Here is a 23,273-nt window from a genome sequence, read left to right as displayed (position 1 = left end):
GCCATAAAGGACCTGGGTACCACAAACCCTGCATTTCCCATTCTTCAACCTCTGTGCAAACCCCACTTTCTCATATTTATCAGGGAGCCATGGGGAACTGTTCGTAGTTCACAATTCTAACTAAAATGCAAAAAGCTAGAGGAACCTATATTCAATCTTTGGAAATGAAATAAAAGAGATGGGAACATTATACAGAGTAGAACATACATGGCCCTGAAAATAAAGGACTGAAAACACAACTGAAATGACAGAATCTGAGTCCTTTAAACAGCTTACTTCCCCCAAAGCATCACAGTCCTAAAAGAACGTGAAACGTTTGCACAACAGTGAGATGCAGCCTTAAGACGGTCTTTCCCCACAATGTGCAGCAGAGAGGTTTGTCACCCACTGGTGGTCTCCAGTAAGCAGCTTCCGTGGACTGGCAGAGGCCTGCCCTGCTTGGAAGAGCCCACGCCCGCCCCACAGAATGCTGCCTCCAGAGGGTGAGCAGCTGGACCCGGCCCTATAGTCAGTAAGCCGCTCACCACTTCGTGCGGGCTAATGAGGTACTTGCGATCCACCAACACCTTGTCCAGGAGTGGAAGGGCGTCCCCCTCCCCGCCTTTTCCCTCCGTTTCCTGAGCCCACATTAGGCACATGGACAGGTCTCAGAGCCCCGAGGATAAGACTGGGTCTTGGGAAGGGGCACTCGCCCCTGGGCCACCCGCCCGTCTTGCCTGTTGCGGCGCAGAGAATGGACTGGTGCACACAGCTAGCTGGGGAAGGAGAGGGAGGGGCGAATTGAGAGAGCAGCGCTGACACGTGGACACCACCGTGCTTAAAGTAGTTCCCTGGCGGCAGGCTGCCACAGAGCACAAGGAGGCCAGCTCTGTGACGGCATAGAGGCATGGGGTGGGGTGAGAGAGAGGGTTGAAGTATAATTATGACTGAATGGTGTTGGTGTTTGGCAGAGAGCAACACACCACTGTAAAGCAACTGTCCTCCAATTAAAAAAAAAATGCCCCTTTGATCTGGGCTTTCATTTCACAGCTGACTGCAGTCTTGGGAGAGAGCTAAGGGCTCACAGCTTGCATATGGAGCTTTCACCACTCCTCCCCACAGAGCTTTAATACATAATTTTAGAAATGCATTTGTAGCTTGCCATGATGAATTTGCATTCAGATCAGGGCTGGCCTGGCCTTCCTCCCACAGCTTTGCTAACATCTTAACTGATATCTCTTGTCAAGGCCCAGTGCAGGCAAGAAGGACCCTCTACAGCCACCGCACACACAGGACACAGCAGTCCAGCACCACGTGGCTGGCAGCCAAGGGCCAAGCACAGGCCTGACTCTGGCTGGGATTCCCTGCAGCCCTGGGTGGGCACTCATGCACCCTCTGAGGGCAGCAATAACAATGGTGACTTTTTGTTACAGGGACTTGAAGATGGAATGCGGGTGAGTGCTCAGCAAGTGCTCAGCACAGAGAGAAAGTCCACAATGCAGGTGAACGGCTGGTCTGACGCAGTTTAGCAATACGATCTATGATTAAATGACGCTCATCCAATTGTTAAATGATGATATAATTGGAACTCTCCATGAAAACAGAAATAATTAATAAAGAAACACAAGTATGATAAGGCCATGTTTTGAGGGGCTAAAGGGATAAATACCTCAACATTGGCTCAGACAGTAAAGAATCTGCCTGCAATGCAGGAGACCCATGTTCAGTCCCTGGGTTGGGAAGATCCCCTTGAGAAGGGAATGGCAATCCACTTCAGTATTCTTGCCTAGAGAATCCCCATGAACAGAGGAGCCTGAAACAATCCATGGGGTCACAAAGTCAGACATAACCGAGCAACTAAGCACAGCACAGCACCACATGCATACACATATGTGTGTTATGTATGACTATGTGTATAAATCCTTTACAGACAAGTGAGTGCAGACATACATATGCACAAATAGATAATTTATGTGCAATCTTTGTTCCTCGATTGGGCTATTTGCAGATGATATAAAGCTGTTTCGTGTGGCTTTAATTTACTCCTTCTTTCCTTAAATGTATATACCTTGGATTTAATCACTTAATGTCCTCATGGTGCCCAAGTGGAGCAGGTCCTTAATATATTATTAATGAAAAACTTGTCTCTCTGATAACTTTAACTGAAAGAGGAAAAAGTCCCCCGCACATTGGGATTTTGTTTACTGTTGGCAGGTAATCTTAGTGGTTTTGTTTTTCTCCTGAAAGCAGAGGGCGAGGAGCACATTTGCTCATCACTGTCAGACCAGCAGACCTGGGACACTCATCCCAGCCGCTCTCCCTAGTTCATCACGGCATGAGCATCATTTATGCCATCAATGGTCCAAATCCAGCTTCGGTAAATAATTAAAATGGAAAGAATGAACCTCAAACGTCTGCCCTGAGATTTGTACAACTGGGGGATGCATGTGAACTGAAATGCAGTTATTTATTATAATCTTCATTCTAGTAAACCCAAGGGCAACATGAACTCAGTTTATTTACCATTTACAGTTACTACTTATCAAAGCTGAAGTGCTTCTTATCTCTTGAGGTTCCAGTACTGATCTACATATTTTTCAGATGCTAAAGAAACTTATACAAACTGTGTCGTACCAACATAGGAACTGGCCTTGGGGAAATACACATCTCAGAATTTAATAGTAACCAAACTTTCTGACTAAGAGGAAAAGTTTTATGCTTACTCTGCTCAGTTTCTTCAATTGAAAAAATGTGAAAAAGATAAACCTTCCCCTCAAAAAATTAAATAGATTTTCCAGCCTTTGAACACCAAGGAATTTTAATGAAGTCTAATAAACAAAGGGAAAAATACTTGAAAGTTTGAGACTGTACTTAGCAAATTTAAGGTTGATTTCCCATTTTACTATAAATATTATATTTATCTTCCTGTCCTACTGAACAAGTACCAGTCAGTGTCAAAAAAGGCTTTAAAATGCAAATTGGCTTTTTCCCATTTAACAATCATTTAACTGAACAAATAACTTTCTTAGGCTGGGGACCTCATGTGTATGTAAGAAACTGTTTTGTTATTTAATTTTTTCATTACAACTTTAAAGCAGTTGCACATCTAGATGTGCATTTAAAACAGAAAAATCAAATATATTCATAAATGAAACCACTCTATGTGCCGTAACATAACGCTTTATGTGAGCACAAAGCAGCTCTCTTAATTGATGTAACATGTGCCTTTGAACTGCCAAAGACCTCTCATTCCTGATTTTCACAGAAAATTTTAGGCATGAATATACATTGTCTTTGAAATCACTTGGTTCTGCTACAATATTCAAACATAACTTTACTCCCTCCTTACCATCAGCTATTTAATACTTTTTAGAATGAATTATATGTTAGATTAAAGTAGCACCTTTTCCTTCTGTTTATGCTCTTGGTTTTTATGAGACTTAAAAATCATGAGAGAAATCAATTCCAAGAGGCAGAACCACACAGAGTTTAGGAATAGGGTCTCCCGGAACCGAACCACGACTCAGCTACTTTGTCTGTGGGTTTGGTCAACGTAACCACTTCATCCTGGTTCATATCTAGATGCTGGGATAACAAAACTGCCTTCCTCAGTAGAATTAAAAGGGTCAATTTGTGTAAAGCTTTGGGCATCTAGCCTGGAAGATACGGGAGTCTGAGACCAGTCTTACATTAGCCATCATCCATATGGTGTGCCCCTTAATGCCTAAATGGGCATCAGTCTCAAACTTGAGCTGGGGCAGGTTCCCAGGTGGTGCTGATGGTTTAGTCACTAAGCCATGTCCAGCTTTTTGTGACCCATGGACTGTAGCCCACCAGGCTCCTCTGTCCATGGGATTCTCCAGGCAAGAATACTGGAGTGGGGTGCCATTTCTTTCTCCAGGGGGTCTTCCTGACCCAGGGATTGAACCTATGTCTCTGCTTGGTCAAGCTGGTTCAGGTTCCTAGGTGGCCTCTCCATAAGATCTGCCTTTTGCAGAAGTGAGTGCAAAATAATCAAATTAATGAATTTCATCCTAATTGCCAGGAAAACTCCTGGGAGGATTTAAGCAGTGAAGTGTCATGTTGTGATTTGTACGTGCTTAAATGAGGAGCCGGTGGCTGTGTGGAAGGAGACTGTCGGTGGTGACTTGGTGTATGTGGGGCCTGAGCCGGCAGACGAGTGTACTGGGTGGAGTGGGTGGAGGTGACGGGACATGATGCAGCAAATGCAGGGCGGGAGGAGGATGGCTTGGAGGAGAGAACTGGGGGTCCAGACTGTGGTTCTGAGCTCTCTTCTTGGCTGTGGGTAGCCAGGAACATCCTAGGACGTCTGATCTCTGGGCGTATTTCACAAGTGTGGGAACTCTCATATGTCTTCTCCTTATCACCCCCGCTTATCATGAGATCTATTTGATATTTAAACTGTCTCTTTACGGGCTCATGAGATGAAGGGCCTGCGCTCAGGCCACAGCACAATGCACTGGGCCCCCAGGCAGGCCTGGGGAGGTCACGGCCACTGTGCTTTTGGGATGTCCAGAGCTTTGGTGCCAAACCAAACGGTCACCACATGGCTTTACCGGTGGTAGCAGGGGACCTCCAACAGGACACCATGACCACAACAAAATGCTTCCCCAGACGTTTTCATGATGTGACCTATCAAATGTATCTGGTTGCAAATTGTGAACTTTGGATATTTCAGTTATTTACTTTGTATGAATTTAGCAAGAGGAGAAAACACTACCTTCTCCAGAGGACTGTTAGTATCACTATATGACGCAACATAGACAAGTGTTTAGAATTACCACTCAAAACACGGGTGTAGGTCATCACTGTCATCTCAGCAGACCTAGCTCAGTCCCCACAGGAGCACTGCCTCCTCCATAAAGACTGACCAGGCACTCACGTTACCTTCTCTATGTCTGTCTGTCTGTCTTCTCTCCCGTAGAGCTTACATCATTCTGTCTGTCCAAAACTCCGTGCAGACAGTCAGGCTGAGGTCCTGGCAGAGCACAGGTGAGCTAGGGCACCTTCAGGTCTCCTGTTAAGAGTGACTCTCAGACTTAGGGAGACCTCACCCACTTTCCCAATGGAATTCAAGAAATGCTGTCTGCTTCCCTCTCTTTGAGCCTCTTCTTTCTCCATCCTCAACCTGAGACTCAAAAAGCTATGTTGTGCTTCTTTTTCTCATAATTCTCACATAGTAACCACTCATGGTGAATATCTAGAATGCTAATCTATTTATTGGCAGGAAGAGGAGAGTGAAAAAGATAGCTAAAACCTCAACATTCAGAAAACTAAGATCATAGCATCCGGTCCCATCACTTCATGTCAAATAGATGGTGAAAAAATGAAAACACTGACAGACTTTATTTTCTTGGGCTCCAAAACCACTGCAGATGGTGACTGCAGCCATGAAATTAAAAGATGCTTGCTCCTTGGAAGAAAAACTTTGATAAACCTAGATAGTGTATTAAAAACTAGAGACATCAGTTTGTTGAGAAATGTCCATATATGGCAATGGTCTTTCTGGTAGTCATGTACAGATGTGAGAGTTGAACCATAAAGGAGGCTGAACACCAAAGAAATGATGCTTTTGAACTGTGGTGCTGGAGAAGACTCTTGAGAATCCCTTGGGCTGCAAAGAGATCAAACTAGTCAGTCCTAAAGGAAATCAGTTCTGAATATTCATTGGAAGGATTGATGCTGAAGCTGAAACTCCAATACTTTGGCCACCTGATGCTAAGAACTGATTCACTGGAAAAGACCCTGATGCTGGGAAAGATTGAAGGCAGGAGAAGGGGATGACAGAGGAAAGAGATGGTTGGATGGCATCACCGACTAGATGGACCTGAGCCTGAGCAAACTCTGGGAGATGGTGAAAGACAGGGAAGCCTCGTGTGTTGCAGCCCATTGGGTTGCAAAGAGTCGGACACAACTGAGTGACTATAAACAACAATAAACCACTTGCATTAGAATTTTTGAGATGAAGGTGTAGTTGTGCATTGTTTTACCCAATGAAGAGTTGCCTTAACATAAACATGACTCATACAGATATTAAAAAAAAAAAAGAAAAAGTCTGTGTTTATACTGAAAGGCATTCTGTCCTACATATATTCAGGAAGAACTGAACTGGCATTATAGTGACAGACTGACTGTGCATGTTCACTTCTCTATCCTGAGGAAGAACAGGCCCCCATGAGAGACACCTTTCAGTTAAGCTAAGGATAAAGCTTCCATGGTTAAAATAAATACCACAGGGACTGTGTGTCTGTGACCCCCAATGAGCTGTATTATCTTCAAGCAAAATGATTTCCCTATAGCTTTAAAGAAAACAGAGGTATCCATGTCTACCTGGACATTTTCACTAAAATCAAATATGCACCTAGAGATATTTACAATCCCAAACAGGATGGATTTTATAGGAAACTGAAAATTTTTCTATTAGGTCAGTTTCCTAGTAAAAACAGAAACGAGGAGACAGCATGACATAGACACAGAGATCAACATAACAGAAGAGAGAGCCTGAGACCCTCACATAAACAGAGCTGATTTTTGACAATTGATCAAAAGTCAATACAAATGGAAAAAAGATAGTTTTTCAACAAATGGTGCTGGAACAACTGGAGATCTACATGCAAAAATAAATGCTGGCACCCTCTAGAAAAACTCATTTGAAATGGATCAAACACCCAAATGTAAAGCACACAACTCCTAGAAGATAACACAGGAGAAAATCTATGTGACCTTGATTTTGGGGACAATTTTTTCAGGCACAAGATAAAAGGTATGCTCCATGAAAGAAAGAACTGATCAGCTAAACTTGATTACAATTAAAAACTCTGCAAAAGACACTGTCAAGAGAATGAGAAGACTGGTCATAGACCAGGAGGAAAAATTTGCAAAAGACACATCTGATAAAGGGTTCTTATCCAAAATATACAAAGACCTCTTAAAACTCAACAATAACAACAAAAAATGAATGTTCTGATTAAAAATGTGCAAAAGACCTAATTTGAAACTTCACCAAAGAAGGCAGACAGATGGCAAATAAATGTGTAAAAAGATGCTCTACATCATATGTCATCAGGGAGATGCAAATTAGAACAAGGGTGTACCAGCACACACATACGGGAACTGTCAAAACCCCAGCACTGACAGCATCAGATGCTGGTGAGGGTGTGGAGCAACAGGAAGTCTCATTCATTGCCAGTGGAAATGCAAAAGGTACAGTCACCTTGGAGGACATGTGGTGGTTTCTTACAAAGCTGAACATACTCTTATCATGTGATCCAGCAATCATGCTCCCTTACAATTATGCAAAGGAGTTGAAAATTTATGTCTACACAAAGCCTTGCACACAGAGGTATATAGCAGCTGTATTCATAATTGCCAACATTTGTAAGCAACCAAGATACCCTTTGGTAGTTGAATGGATAAATATACTGTGGTCCATCCAGACAGTGGAATTTTATTTTGCTAAAAAGAAATGAGCCATTGAGTCATGAAAAGACATGGAGGAATCTTAAAGGCATATTACTGAGTGAAAGAAGCCAGTCTGCAAAGGCTACTGACTGATTCCAAACTCTACGACATTCTGGAAATGGCAAGACTATGGAGATAGCAAAAAGGTCAGTGGGGGCCTTTTTACTATTCTCATTGAGGGATGAGGATTGTCTCAGTGGTGCCTTCCTGACTTTCTGAAAATGCAACGATTATTTGCAAAAGAGAAAAACATAGGTTAAAATGACAGCAAGGAAAATAAAACCTGTGGAGGGAAGTTGATTATTTTTGTAAACATTTATATGTTCACACCTAGAAAGTTAAAATAATTTTAACATGACCAAAATACTATACATAAAAAAGTCAATAAATTAATTTTATAATTGAAGACTTTTATATAATATCTTAAGAGTAAAAATACTGTATAAGTAGAAATACTATGTAGTTTTCAATTTTTAGAAACTAGGTAGGTAGATTATTTCCAATTTGAAGCTAGTTTAACATAGCTTCAGTGAAAAGTGTGGTACACAGTGTGTGTGTGGGCATGTACAAGTGTGTGTGTGTGTGTGTGTGTGTGTGTGTGTGAACTTTTGTTCTCTTTGGCTGTGTGTTATGGAGTTGATTATTTTTTTTTAAGACTACAGTTTAAGAATGAGTCCAAACTTCTGATTCTTTTAAGAATATCATCATATACTCTTAATAGCTTTCCAGAGAACTCACCCTATTTCACAAATCAGTGATGCATTTATTGAGCATCAGTGTGTTACACAGAGCAGGTGATGTACAAATAGACCCAGGCACCACCTTGACACTCAGGGAACTCAGTGAGATGGGAGACGCAGAACAAACTTTGTTGAATTATGTTTTAATACTTTGTGTAGAGTGCTTGATGTCTCAATAACTTCCTGATTGAATCTCTCCAAACTGAACACGGCAGCAAGGCCAGGACTTTCTGTGTACATTTCATGGTCTAGGTGCTGATGGACCCAATGTGATTCCATATGATCCGCCTTCACGACCACAGAGGTTATGTTGATGGTTAGAGTGGCTGATACGGAATAGACTGATGTAATATGACCACAAGCCAGAGACAAAAGCTCATATGCTGAGGGAAAGGATCTTGCACTGTGGAGTACAGAGTTCTCACCCATGTATCTGTTCCTCCTTAAATCTGTGAAGCCAGGCAGAGCATTGGACACTTACGTTTGCATGTGGGGGGCTTCCCCCTGTTGCTCCAAAATCCATCCTCCTGACACACGGCTGTAGCTTGCTGACTAGCATCCAGCTTGAAGCCCTCATTACAATCATAGGTCACTTTACTGTCCAGTGTGAACTCATTCCCTGTAAATGAACCATTTCCTGGGGACTCTGGGATTCCACAGGACACAGCTGAAGAGAAAAAAAACAAAAAACCAAAAAACAAAAAACGACAAGTTCAGGGTTATTCTGACAAGATGCGATGAAATTTTCTTCTTTTCTTTTTCTGTGTCTCATCTTAAAGGTATATAAAAACTGTTAAATATTAGCATTTCTCATGTGTGGCATAAACAGGCACATTTACAAAGTTGTTTCGGTCTTAAGAGTTAATGAGAGACAAAAAATGGGTCAAATACAGTATCTTTAAAATTTATTATTCCAGAAGGTATGTCTGGTGGCTCTCAGATTCATCACATGGACATTATCAGACGGTCATGGTGAAGAGAACAGTGTAATGTGTTATATTTCATTTAATATGAGGAAGGAAGCATAGATTAATATCTTTACCATCACAAATTTATCACCATACTGACTCTTTGGGTTTGAGATTTCATTGGAATCAGAGTTAGGAATAGCTCACCTCAGGTCTTAACCTCCCACAGCTTAAGTCCCCTCACCCGACTCGCCAAAGATTCATTTTACTTAAAGCACAGGAAATTTTGTTTCTTACCTTAGCTAAGAGCATCAATGCATCCATTGTTATAAAATGTATGAATTTATCAACTATCAGTCAAAAAGCAGGGGCTGCAGAACTAAGGAATTAAGGGAGATACTCAGAACAGAAGGCTCAGTCCTACAGGGATGGACACACAAGCCAGTTTTTTTAAAAAAATTAGTTAATTTATTTCAATTGGAGAATAATTACTTCACAATATTGTGATGATTTTTTCTATACATCAACATGTATCAACCACAAGTATACATGTGTGCCCCCCATTCTGAACCCCCCTCCCACCACCCTAGCCTGAAAGGCTGGGCAAGAAAGTGGTACCAAAGAGGAAGGAATTTTTAACAACTAGTAAGATGAACAAAGAAGTTATTATAAGCACTTCCTTCTTAAGTTTACTAGCTCTGACCCCGACTTATTTACCGTGAGATGAAACAACAAAAACAACTCTGAATTTAAATAAGTTACAGTAAGGAACCCAGGGTTTTCCCAGGTATTGTAAATGATAAAGAATCTGCCTGCCAGTGCAAGAGAGGCAAGAGATGTGGGTTCGATCCCTTGGTTGGGAAGATCTCATGAAGGAGGAAATGGCAACCCACTCCAGTAGTCATACCTGGAGAATCACATAGACAGAGGAGCCTGGTGGGCTACACTTGGTGGGTCCAAAGAGCTGAATACAACTGAGTGAGTGAGCACACGGAATCCGTAGTAATGGAAGGTGATAAGACAGGAATGTCCCCAAATACACATACAACTTAGGAGCACTTGTCAAAGGAAATCTTTGCAATCACTAATTTAAGGATCTTCTTTTATTCAATCAACATCGAAGATGTTATGGGTTTTGAAGCATCATGGATTTTAAATTTAGATCATTTAAAATATTTCCCACATAGCTTCCAATAAGAATACACACCTAGTAAGATAAAGCAGGAACGACTGGTTGAAAAAGTTTATATAAACATATAATTTTATGGGTAAGGAAGAGGGTCAGAAAGATGGAATTATTCACCTGGATTAGCACAGTGACTTTGTTTAAAACCTGGGGCTGGAGAACAGACCTGATTCCCAAGTGAGACCTCCTTCTGCTCTATAGGCACCCAGGTCACCTGCGGCTAAGTCTGAGTTTTTTGGTTGCTGTCTTTGATTTTTTTTTCTGTATCAAGATCTTCAGTAAATGCAATAGGGAGTTATCAGAAGAGTTAAAGAAAATGTAGCACTGATAAGAATCCAAGTTCTAGAAAAATTAAAACTCCAAAGTTTCTCTTATGCTTAAATTTATGATCAGCTATTTCAACAATCTGAAATATATATATATACGTGTGCATGTGTATGAGTGTATATGTACATATGTGTGTGAGTGTGTAGATATATATATATGAGTGTATATGTATATATGTGCATGAGGGTACATGTACATATGTGTGTGGGTGTGTGTGTATGAGTTCAGTTCAGTTCAGTCGCTCAGTCGTGTCCGATTCTTTGCGATCCCATGGACCGCAGCACCCCAGGCTTCCCTGTCCATCACCAATTCCCAGAGCTTGCTCAAACTCATGTCCATTGAGTCAGTGATGCCATACAACCATTTCATCCCCTTTCGTCCCCTTCTCCTCCTGCCTTCAATATTTCCTACCATCAGGGTCGTTTCCAATGATTCAGTTCTTCATATTGGATGGCCAAAGTATTGGAGTCTCAGTTTCAGCATCAGTCCTTCCAATGAATATTTAGGACTGATTTCCTTTACAATTGACTGGTTTGATCTCTTTGCTGTCCAAGGGACTCTCAAGAGTCTTCTCCAACACCACAGTTCAAAAATATCAATTCTTTGGTGCTCTGCTGCTGCTAAGTCGCTTCAGTCGTGTCAGACTCTGTGCAACCCCATAGGCGGCAGCCCACCAGGCTCCCCCATCCCTGGGATTCTCCAGGCAAGAACACTGGAGTGGGGTTCCATTGCCTTCTCCTCTTTGGTGCTCAGCTTTCTTTATAGTCCCACTCTCACAACCATACAGGACTACTGGAAAAACCATACCTTTGACTAGATGGACTTTTGTTGGCAAAGTAATGACTCTGCTTTTTAATATGCTGTCTAGGTTGATCGTAGGTTTTCTTCCAAGGAGCAAGTGTCTTTTAACTGCATGGCTGCAGTCACCATCTGCAGTGATTTTGGAGCCCAAAAAATAGTCTGTCACTGTTTCCACTGTATCCCCATCTATTTGCCATGAAATGATGGAACCAGATGCCATGATCTTAGTTTTCTGAATGTTGAATTTTAAACCAACTTTTTCACTCTCCTCTTTTACTTCCATCAAGAGACTCTTCAGTTTCTCTACACTTCTGCCATAAGCGTGGTGTCATCTGTATATCTGAGGTTATTGATATTCCTCCCAGCAATCTTGATTCTGGCTTGTGCTTCATCCAGCATGGTATTTTGCATGATGTACTCTGCATATAAGTTAAATGAGCAGGGTGACAATATACAGCCTTGACGTACTCCTTTCCTGATTTGGAACCAGTCTGTTGCTCCATGTCCAGTTCTAACTGTTGCTTCTTAACCTGCATAGATTTCTCAGGAGGCAGGTCATGTGGTCTGGTATTCCCAACTCTTGAAGAATCTTCCACAGTTTGTTCTGAGCCACACAGTCAAAGGCTTTAGCATAGCCAAATAAAGCAGAAGTCGGTGTTTTTCTGGAACTCTTGCTTTTTCTATGATCCAGTGGATGTTGCCAGTTTGATCTCTGGTTTCTCTGCCTTTTCTAAATCCAGCTTGAGCATCCTGAATTTCACAGTTCATGTACTGTGTAAGTCTGGCTTGGAGAATTTTGTGCATTACTTTGCTAGTGTGTGAGATGAGTGGAGTAGTGTGGTAGTTTGAACATTCTTTGGCATTGCCTTTCTTTAGGGTTAGAATGAAATCTGACATTTTCCAGTCCTGTGGTCACTGGTGAGTATTTTAAATTTGCTTGCATATTGAGTGCAGCACTTTCACAGCATCATCTTTCAGGATTTGAAATAGCTCAACTGGAATTCCATCACCTCCACTAGCTTTGTTTGTAGTGATGCTTCCTAAGGTCCACTTGACTTCACATTCCAGGATGTCTGGCTCTAGGTGAGTGATCATACCATCGTGATTATCTGGGTCGTGAAGATCTTTTTTGTATAGTTCTTCGGTGTATTCTTGTCACCTCTTCTTAATATTTTCTGCTTCTGTTAAGTCCATACCATTTCTGTCCTTTATTGTGCCCATCTTTGCATGAAATGTTCCCTTGGTATCTTTAATTTTCTTGAACAGATCTCTAGTCTTTCCCATTCTTTTGTTTTCCTCTATTTATTTGCACTGATCATTGAGGAAGTCTTTCTTATCTCTCCTTGCTATTCTTTGGAGCTCTGCAGTCAAGTGGGTATATCTTTCCTTTTTCCTTTTCCTTTTGCTTCTCTTCTTTTCTCAGCTGTTTGTAAGGCATCTTCAGACAACCATTTTGCCTTTTTGCATTTCTTTTCCTTGGGGATGGTCTAGAGCACTGCCTCCTGTACAATGTCTTGAACCTCCATCCATAGGTCTTCAGGCACTCTGTCTATCAGATCTAATCCCTTGAATCTATTTCTCACTTCCACTGTATAATCGTAAGTTCATACCTGAATGGTCTACTGGTTTCCCCTACTTTCTTCAATTTAAGTCTGAATTTTGCAATTAGGAGTTCATGATCTGAGCCACAGTTGGCTCCCTTTCTTGTTTTTGCTAACTGTATAGAGCTTCTCTATCTTTGGCTGCAAAGAATATAATCAACCTGATTTTGGAATTGACCATCTGGTGATGTCCATGTGTAGAGTTGTTTCTTGAGTTGTTGGAAGAGAGTATTTGCTATGACCAGTGCATTCTCTTGGCAAAACTCTGTTATCCTTTGCCCTTCTTCATTTTGTACTCCAAGGCCAAATTTGCCTGTTACTCCAGGTATCTCTTGACTTCCTATTTTGCATTCCAGTCCCCTAAAATGAAAAGAACATCTTTTTTTGGTGTTAGTTCTAGAAGATCTTTTTGGTCTTCATAGAACTGTTCAACTTCAGCTGTTTCAGCATTACTGATTGGGGCATGGACTCAGATTACTGTGATATTGAATGGTTTGTCCTGGAAATGAACAGAGATCATTCTGTCATTTTTGAGATTGCACCCAAGAACTGCATTTTGGAATAAGACCCAATTTCCCCCACAGTCAGTCTCTCCCATCAGGAAGCTTCTGTAAGCTTCTTATCCTTATCCCTCAGAGGGCAGACAGAATGAAAACTACAATCACAGAAAACTAATCAAACTAATTACATGGACCACAGCCTTGTCTAACTCAATGAAACTATGAGCCATGCTGTGTAGGGCCACCCAAGACAGATGGGTCAAGGTGGAGAGTTCTGACAAAATGTGGTCCACTGGAGAAGGGAATGGCAAACCAGTTCAGTATTCTTGCCTTGAGAGCCCCATGAACAGTATGAAAAGGCAAAAAGATACGACAGTGAAAGATTAACTCCCCAGGTCCGTAGGTGCCCAATATGTTACTGGAGAAGACTGGAGAAATAACTCCAGAAAGAATGAAGACACAGAGCCAAAGCAAAAACCACAGCCAGCTGTGGATGTGATTGGTGATGGAAGTAAAGTCCAATGCTGTAAAGAACAATGCTGTTAAACGTTACTGCATAGGAACCTGAAATGTTAGGCCCATGAATCAAGGTAAATTGGAAGTGGTCAAAAAGGAGGTGGCAAGAATCAACATCAACATTTTAGGAATCAATGAACTAAAATGGACTGGAATGGGCAAATCTAACTCAGATGACCATTATATACACTACTGTGGGCAAGAATCCCTTAGAAGAAATGGAGTAGCCCTCATAGTATGTATTATTATATATGTATACATATGTGTGTATATGAGTGCATATGTGTATATATATATAAGTATCTGTGTATACATGTATTTGAGTGTGTGTATTTCTGTGTGTGAGTGTATATATATATGTGTGTGTGTGTGTGTGTGCTAGGTCACTTCAGTCATGCCTTCTCTGTGACACTATAGACTGTAGCCCACCAGGCTCTTCTGTCCATGGGGTTCAAAAATACTGGAGTGGGTTTCCATGTCCTCCTCCAGGGGATATTCCCAACTCAGGGACTGAACTCACACCTCTTACGTCTCCTGCACTGGCAGGCAGGTTCTTTACCACTAGTGCCCCCTGAGAAGCCCTGTATATGTGTCTCTATGAATGCATATGTGTATATATATGTGTGTGTGTGTGTGTGTGTATATATATGAGGCATAATAAAAATTTGCAGATGGAAAACAAAAAAAAAACATAGACATATGGACATCATTTTGAACAAAGTATTGAAAATAATGAAATTATAACCTTGGCTTTCTGAAGCCATTCCTTTGTCGAGGCAATGTATCAGTGGGAAGGCTGCTAAGTATTTTGCACAATATTCAGCTTAATTTACTAAATGCAGTAAATGCCCTTTATGATCCTGCTCTCAGACTATTGCCAATATCTTATTTTCTTGCCATTTTCTCTGAGATTTCACTCCAGTAATCATTTGTTCATTCTCACAAACCTTAATTTCTCTGCCACTTGCTGAAGCATGCCCAGTGGCTCACTTCCCTACAATTCTCATTTGGGGAGAATACTGATTGGAATGACATTTCTCTGGCAGGTTAAATGGGGAAGAAGACATTCTACAAGCATGTTTGAAGCCCTAACTTGAAAGGATTCAGACCCAAGAGGGCAAAGCAGTAAAGCTTTGTAACTACTTCTGTTAAATCTGGAAGCTTTCGGCACAAGTGAGCCCTGATTCCCAGGACTTAACAAGACCCGCTTCATGTTGTCTGATAAACAAATGGGGATCTTTCTTTGGCCTCGTGCTGTAGGTTTTAGACCTCAGGGTGTCCTAACATCAGGCTATTTGGCAGAGCTTAAAATAGAGGTTGGCATTGTACTGAAAATGGAATTCTTACACTTCTGATTCAATGAAGAATAGATGGAACAATTATCACAGCCTTATAAATGTATGCTTATGAGATGAAGGCAGTTTTCTGCTAAAATCTAGTATGCATCCATTTATTCATTCTGGAAATTTTGCATGATAATAACACGACAGATATTCCTTAGGTCACTTTTTAAACATCAATTAGCTAAATGTATGCAACTCACAAAACCTGGAGAACTTTCTTACTTTTGGTCTAACTAAAGGGAATAAAATTCCTTGTGCTTTATATTTGTTTTTTTTGTTTTATTGTACTAATATAGCATTATATTGCCTGGCAACTCAGACCAACAATCTCATACTCATGTCATAAAATTTATCTTCTGTCTGAGATCAGAGGTTTTAAAGTCAGACGTCTGAATCAGCTCCAGCCTCTGGCATTCAGCAGCTCCATGACCTGAGTTACCCAGTAACTTGTCCCGTTGCTCTCAGGTTAATAATGCTCACCCCAAAGGTAATTGTGATGACAGTATGAAGTAATGTGCACAAGACCATTAGCACTGTATTGACACCATGTAGGCTCTCAGTAAATGACAGTGTATTACTGTTACATGCATGTGTCTTTAAACACACACATAATTTATCCTTATTTATTTTGTAAATAAAGATATGAATTGCAAGGAACAACTCCTTTAAGTATGTTTGTTAAAGAGAGCAAAGACAAAATCAGAAGGGAGCCAATTTACTTCTATTATATATCTCATGAGTGAGCTGACATTTTGGTTTCAAATAAATAGAAGTGACACTTGAGTTTCCAGTGTTGCAGGCTCTTTTAACAGCACAAGGCCCATTTGGCTTTATTTTCTTTTCATATTTAAGGCCATACAAAGAGCAATTTTTCTTGTCTCTGCAAGTTTCAAGCACTTATTGGACTGTTTCCTACTTCTTTCAAATGCTTGTGCTCTGTAATTTACACTGGCTCCTTTCTGGAGCTGCTCAAGCTTTAACACCTCCCCATTTGCTTTGTTTTTATTTTTATTTCTTTTCTTTTTTCTTTGTTTCCCCTTAAAAAGCTCAGTGATTGCTGGACTTGGACTATGGCCTTAGACTTGGAATTCTCATATCTTGATTTCCACTCCATTCTACTCAATGTCCAGAGGAGCTCTACCCACATCTGAGGTCACCACTGACCCTCACGGAGCTGCTAGACAAACTCCAGGCCTCAGTAAACTGCTCCACTGGTAAGTGGGAAAGTCAAATGAGATCCTCTGATTCACCCCTTTCCTCCTACTGCTCTCATTTGGTTGACCAGCAATCACTGTCTAAATATTTAAAAATTTGCTTCATACTGGTGGCCTTCTCACTGCCTATCACCAATTTCCTAGTGCACATCCCCATGACCTCAAAACGGTCTACCCTCCCATTATCTGGACCCCACTCGTAGGGCTAGGGCAAACCGAAAGGAAGGGCCACCCATAATAGGGAAGAGAAAGAGTGTCCAGAAGCAGGGTTTCCTCTGGCCTGGTTTAGATAAGTAGCATGGTAGGTAATGGTCCTTGCCTGGTGGTTCAGACGGTAAAGAATCTGATTGCATTCTGGGAGACCTGGATTTGATTTCTGGGTTGGGAAGATCCCCTGGAGAAAGGCATGGCAACCCACTCCAGTATTCTTGCCTGGAAAATCCCCATGGAAAGAGGAACCTGGCAGGCTATAGTCCATGGGGTGGCAAAGAGTTGGATACAACTGAGCAACTTTCACGTCACTTCACTTCATGGTAGGTAATGGGCTTCCCAGGTGGCGCTAGTGGTAAAGAACCTGCCTGCCAGTGCAGGAAACACAAGAGACTTGGGTTCCTGGGTTGGGAAGATCCTCTGGAAGAGGACATGGCAACCCACTCCAGAGTTCTTGCCTAGAGAATGCCATGGACAGAGGAGCCCAGGGGGCTACAGTCCACAGGGGTGCAAAAAGTCAGACATGACTGAGCATGCACACGTGCTAGTAGGTAATAAGGTCTGAAACAGGGCACCCAGGAGGTAATAGCACAGGTATCCCAGTCATAACCAAAAACACTGAGCTGACCATCAAATAAGACTAAAGCATCACCATGTGTTTTTTGGATTATTTTTCCCAACTGCTCCCTTGTCTGTGCCTATTTAAGTCCAGGATAGTAGGTGGTTTCATGCATGTGTATCACTTTGATTGGCAGTATTACTGAATGGAATAGTCTTCTATTAAAAAAAAAAAACACTTTGGCAAGTGTTTATCTGAAGTCTTGCTTGCCAAAAATGGACACGGGGATGCACTTTCTGCAGCTTTCTGTGTAGCTTGGATACAGCCTTCTTAAAATTACTAGTAACTCCCTGGTGGCTCAGATGGTAAAGAATTTGCTTACCTAGGTAGGAGACCTGGGTTCAATCCTTGGGTGGGGAAGATACCCTGAAGGAGGGAATGGCTACCCACTCCAGTATTCTTCCCTGGATAATTCCATGGACAGAGTAGCCTGGTGGGTTATGCTCCATGGGGTTATAAAGAGTCAGACACCACTAAGCCCAGCGCACAAACACACACACAGTCTCAGAGGAACAATGGTTTAGGTCACCCTAAATGCTTTTCTTTTCCCCCAGGGGTTTCAAAAAGGCTGACATTTAAGTCCCTTTCCAGCTGATGAGTGCCCTTGCAAGCCTGAGGTTTATGCACCCAAAAGCCTGAAGCTTCAGCAGCACAGAAACCCACTCTCTATTCAGAAGGACTTATGTGCTCCTAGCTTCTCATCTGAATGTTCCCTGAAAGGGACATGTTGAGCTAGATCTGGAAATGTTTGAGGAAAGACAGATGCATTGTGGGCAGTTTTCTTCCCACTCACCCTGTGCTGACTGGGGATTCTGTTCCAGCTTTAAATGAGACTACGGCAGATCTGCAAGTGCAAGAGAAGGTCTGCCAAGCTTACTGGAGCGCATGTTAGTGCAACCATTAACGATAACAGTTTATTACAAAAGAAAACAAAGAGAAAAATACAAAGCAGTCTAAGAAGCCTGCAGACCAGACAGAGAAACACTGTCACTGATAAACAAGACAATGTACCCCCACATATGAAGCTTTGTTTTTGTTACAAGCCGATACTTGGACTTCCTCCCAAGCTGCTCTCTGTACAGACAAATGCTTTTAAAGCAAAATCTTGGGGCAGTCTCACTGTTAACAATTTATGAAAAATGATCAATCTTTGGATCAATGGTTTTTGGGTTTCATCCCTGAATTTGTAACCTATGATCTGTGTGTCCCAAAGTGTATACCTTAGCAATCTTTGATATCAATTCCCTCATTTGTATAAAAAAGGGCAAACTCAAAGTCCTTTTAGAGAAATTTAAAATCTACAAAGCAGTACCAAGATGGCAGAGGAATAGGACAGGGAGACCACTTTATCCCCCACAAATTCATCAAAAGATAATTTAGCAACTTCCACAAGATAATTGCTGAACATTGGTGGAGGACACCAGGCACCCAGTAAGGCAGCCCAATCTCTTCAAAAGGAGGTAGGGTAAAATATAAAAGATGAAAGCAGAGACAGAAGATTGAGGGATGGAGACTCATCCTGGGGAGGGATTAGTGAAGAAGAAGTTTCTGTACAATAGAAAACCCTCTCACAGGCGTGTCTATGGGGAGCTTTGGAATCTCAGAGGGCAACATAAAAGGGAAACTATATTAAAAAAACCCTACCATGTGCCTAACTACAACTGCCAGCAGAGAAGTGGCCTAGACGCTTCGCGTCCACCAACAGGGAGTAGGGGCTGGACAGGGAGTCAAGGCCTGCATCGTCAGATTGTTGGTCCTTAGGGTAAGGACTGGGTTGAATGAGGGAGCTAATGTGACATAGCAACCCAAACAATAGGATCACCAAAAAAAAAAAAAAAAAAAAAAAACGGAGAGCAAACCGGCTGCCATTTAGGGCCTTCCCTCCCCGGAGGCAGAAAGGCAGGTTTGCTACAGCCAGAGCTGGAAGGCAAGGAGCTGCTGCAATCGAAGCCCCAGAGACCATATCTTCCAGCAAACTCTGAGTGGGCTGCCAGTTGCTAAACACATCTTCCTGGGATCCTGGGCAGTTCACATCTGCCAGGAGTGTCACAGCCTGAGATCAGCTCCCCATAGGAGACACATGGCACACCTGAGACTGTGCCTGTGCGGTGCACCTGGGAAGCCCAACGGCCAGGAGCAGGGAGGTGCATAAGATACATGGCCTACCTGGGACAGTGCACTCACCAAGCACCCAGTCACCTGAATGGCTTGGGCCTGGGAAGGGCACAAAATGCACAGCCCATCTGGGTCTTGCAGAGCACCCTGGAGCCTGAGCACTATAGACCTGGGAAGTACATGCTGCCTTGGCTGTGTCAAACCCACTGTCAAACCCATCCACTGTGAGCGCTCCCCACGTGTGCTAGCGGTATTGATTTTCAGTGTCCCTCCCTCTCCACAGCACAACTGAACAAGGGAGCCTAAATAAGTGGCCACTGTCACCCCCTGATGTCAGGGTAGAAATTAAGACACTGAAGAGAACTGCAAACAGAGAAAGCCAAAATAAATAAAGAAGAGGGAACCACCCCCAAAGTGATAGATGAAACAGATTAAAACCCTGCAGTTAATGCTGAGACTGTGCATTTGAGGGGCAACCATTGACCTTGAAAACAAGTGGAAGCAGGAACAAGGGACTGCCTGACACTGAATTGTCCCCATACCACCAACAGCAGCTCCGGAGAAACTCCTAGATATATTTTTACTATTATCATTTCTTAATTAAAAAAAAAATTAGTTCTTTAATACTCTTTAACTTTCATTTTTATAACCAACTGTTACCTTTCAAAAAACCCCCTATTTTTTAAAAAACAAATTTCATATACACTTTTTAAATTTTGGTGATCAATTTTGTTTTGCACATTTTATATTGTATTTTTGGTAGTCTAACCTCTATTATAGGTTTTTAATCTTTGCTTTTTCTTATTTGTTATCAATTTTTTACCTTTAAGAATCTAATCTTCAATATCCATTTGCATTTAGGTATTTGATTACTGGTTTGATTGCTCTCTCCCCTTTTGACTCTCTCTTTTCTCCTCCTGGTCACCTCTATCCCCCTCCTCCCTCTTCTCTTCTCTATATAACTCTGTGAATCTCTTTGGGTGTTTCTGGCTGTGAAGAGTTGTTTCACCATTAACCTAGGGGTTTATCTTCTGAGCTGTATGGATGAAGAAATCTTGAGGCTACCATAAGAGAAGGACCAAAAGCCAGAGGCAGGAGGCTTAACTTCAGAACTTTAGAACAATACAGAACTCCTGATTCCTGGGAACATTAATAGACAACAGCTCACTCAAGAGTCTCCATACCTACACTGAAACCAAGCTCCACTGAAGAGCCAACAAGTTCTAGCACAAGACACACCACGATAATTATCCAGCAAAACAGAAACAAAAACCTGAAAATTAAAAGATGGGCTGCCCAAAGCCATGCCAAGCACACAGACACCCCAAGACTCACTACTGGACACTTCACTGCACTCCAGAGAGAAAAGATCCAGCTCTACCCACCAGAACACAGACACAAGTTCCCCCAACCAGGGAACCTTGACAAGCCACTGGTCCAACTCTACCCACAAGGAACAGACTCCACAATTAAAAGGAACCATGAACTTCCAGCCTGCAGAAAGGGCAACCCAAACACAGCAATCTAAACAAAAGGAAAAGGCAGAGAAATATTCAGCAGGTGAATAAGCATGATAAAAACCCACCAAACCAAACCAAAAGAGGGGGAGGAATAGGGATTCTACCTGAAAAAGAATTCAGAATAATGATAGGAAAGATTATCCAAAATCTTGAAAACAAAATGGAGTTATAGATAAATAGACTAGAGACAAGGATTGAGAAGATGCAAGAAATGTTTAACAAGGACCTAGAAGAAATAAAGAAGAGTCAATCAATAATGGGAACAATGCAATAACTGAGGTTAAAAGCACTCTGGAGGGAAGCAACAGTAGAATAACTGAGGCAGAAGAAAGGATAAGTGAGGTAGATGATAGAATGGTGGAAATAAATGAAGCAGAAAGGAAAAAATAAAAAGGAATTAAAAGAAATGAAGACAACCCCAGAGATCTCTGGAGCAATGCTAAACACCAAAACATTTGAATCATAGGTGTCCCAGAAGAAGAAGACAAAAAGAAAGGAGATGAGAAAATACTTGAGGAGATAATAGTTGAAAACTTCCCTAAAATGGGTAAGGAAATAGCCATTCAAGTCCAAGAAACCCAAAGAATCCTAAACAGGATAAACCCAAGGCAAAGGACCCCAAGACACATATTAATCAAACTAACAAAAATTAAACACAAAGAGAAAATATTAAAAGCAGCAAGGGAAAAACAACAAGTAACACACAAGAGGATCCCCATAAGGATACCAGCTGATCTTTCAATAGAAACTCTTCATGCCAGAAGAGAATGGCAGGACATAATTAAAGTGATGAAAGAGAAAAAACTACAACCACCATTACTATACCCAGCAAGGATCTCATTCATATATGAAGAAAAAATCAAAAGTTTTTCAGACAAGCAAAAGCTGAGAGAATTCAGCACCACCAAACCAGCTCCAAAGAAGATGCTAAAGGATCTTCTTTAGACAGGAAACACAGAAAAGGTTTATGAAATCGAACACAAAACAACAAAGTAAATGGTAATGGGATCATACTTTTCAGTGATTATCTTAAATGTAAATGGGTTAAATTCTCCATCCAAAAGACACAGACTGGCCAAATGATACAAAAACAAGACCCATATACACTGAGGTGGGTCTTGACAAGAGACCCACTTTAATACTTGGGACACATACAAACTGATAGTGAGGGGCTAGAAAAAGATATTTCATGCAAATGGAGACCAAAAGAAAGCAGGTGTAGCAATACTCATATCAGATAAATAGACTTTGAAATAAAGCCCATGATAAGAGACAAAGAAGGACACTACATATTGATCACAGGATCAATCCAAGAAGAAGATGTAACAATTATAAGTACATATGCACCCAATATAGGAGCACCTCATTATATACAGCAAATGCTACCAAGTATGAAAGGGGTAATTAAAAGTAACACAATAATAGCGGGGGACTTTAATATCCCACTCACACCTAAGGACAGATTAACCAAGCAGAAAAGTAGCAAGGAAACACAAGCTTTAAGAGATACAATGGATCAGTTAGACCTAATTGATATTTACAGGGCATTTCACTCCAAAAAAATGGAATTCACTCTTTTTTCAAGGAACCCTTTGCACAAGGAACATTCTCCAGGATAGATCACATACTAGGCCATACATCTAGCCTTAGTAAATTAAAAAAAAATTGAAATCATTCCAAGCATCTTTCCTGATCACAATGTGGTAATATTAGATGTAAACTACAGGGAAAAAAATAAAAAAGCACAAACATATGGAGGATAAACAACATGCTTCTGAATAACCAACAGATAAGAGAAGAAATCAAAAAGGAAATCAAAATATGCACAGAAACAAAAAAAACTGAAAACACGACAACCCAAAGCCTATGGGACTCGGTGAGAGCAGTGCTATGAGGGAGGGTCATAGCAGTACAAGCCTACCTCAAGAAACAAGAAAACATCAAACAAACTACTTAACTTTACACCTAAAGCAACTAGAAAAAGAAGAACAGAAGAACCCTACGTTTAGTAGAAGGAAAGAAATCATAAAAATCAGAGCAGAAATAAATGGAAAAGAGATTATGGAGTCTACAGCAAAGATCAGCAAAACTAATAGCTGCTTCTTTGAGAAGATAAGTAAAATACACAAACCATTAGTAGACTCATCAAGAAAAAAAGGGAGAAGAATCAAACCAATAAAATTAGAAATGAAAATGGAGAAATCACAGCAGA

At 41.3% G+C, this 23,273-nt stretch overlaps 1 protein-coding gene across 1 annotated transcript in view; it reads right to left on the bottom strand.

Moving 5' to 3' along the window:
* CSMD1 (CUB and Sushi multiple domains 1) overlaps positions 1-23,273 on the bottom strand; it is a 1,688,220-nt gene that overhangs the window by 89,822 nt on the left and 1,575,125 nt on the right. The window contains exon 49 of the mRNA XM_070364228.1: positions 8,683-8,868. Within this exon, the coding sequence (XP_070220329.1) occupies positions 8,683-8,868 (186 nt within the window). The remainder of the gene's footprint in view (positions 1-8,682; positions 8,869-23,273) is intronic.

This window comes from Bos mutus, chromosome 27 (assembly GCF_027580195.1).
Source record: "Bos mutus isolate GX-2022 chromosome 27, NWIPB_WYAK_1.1, whole genome shotgun sequence".
Taxonomy (NCBI): Eukaryota; Metazoa; Chordata; class Mammalia; order Artiodactyla; family Bovidae; genus Bos; species Bos mutus.
This window is presented reverse-complemented; position numbering and strand designations above follow the sequence as displayed.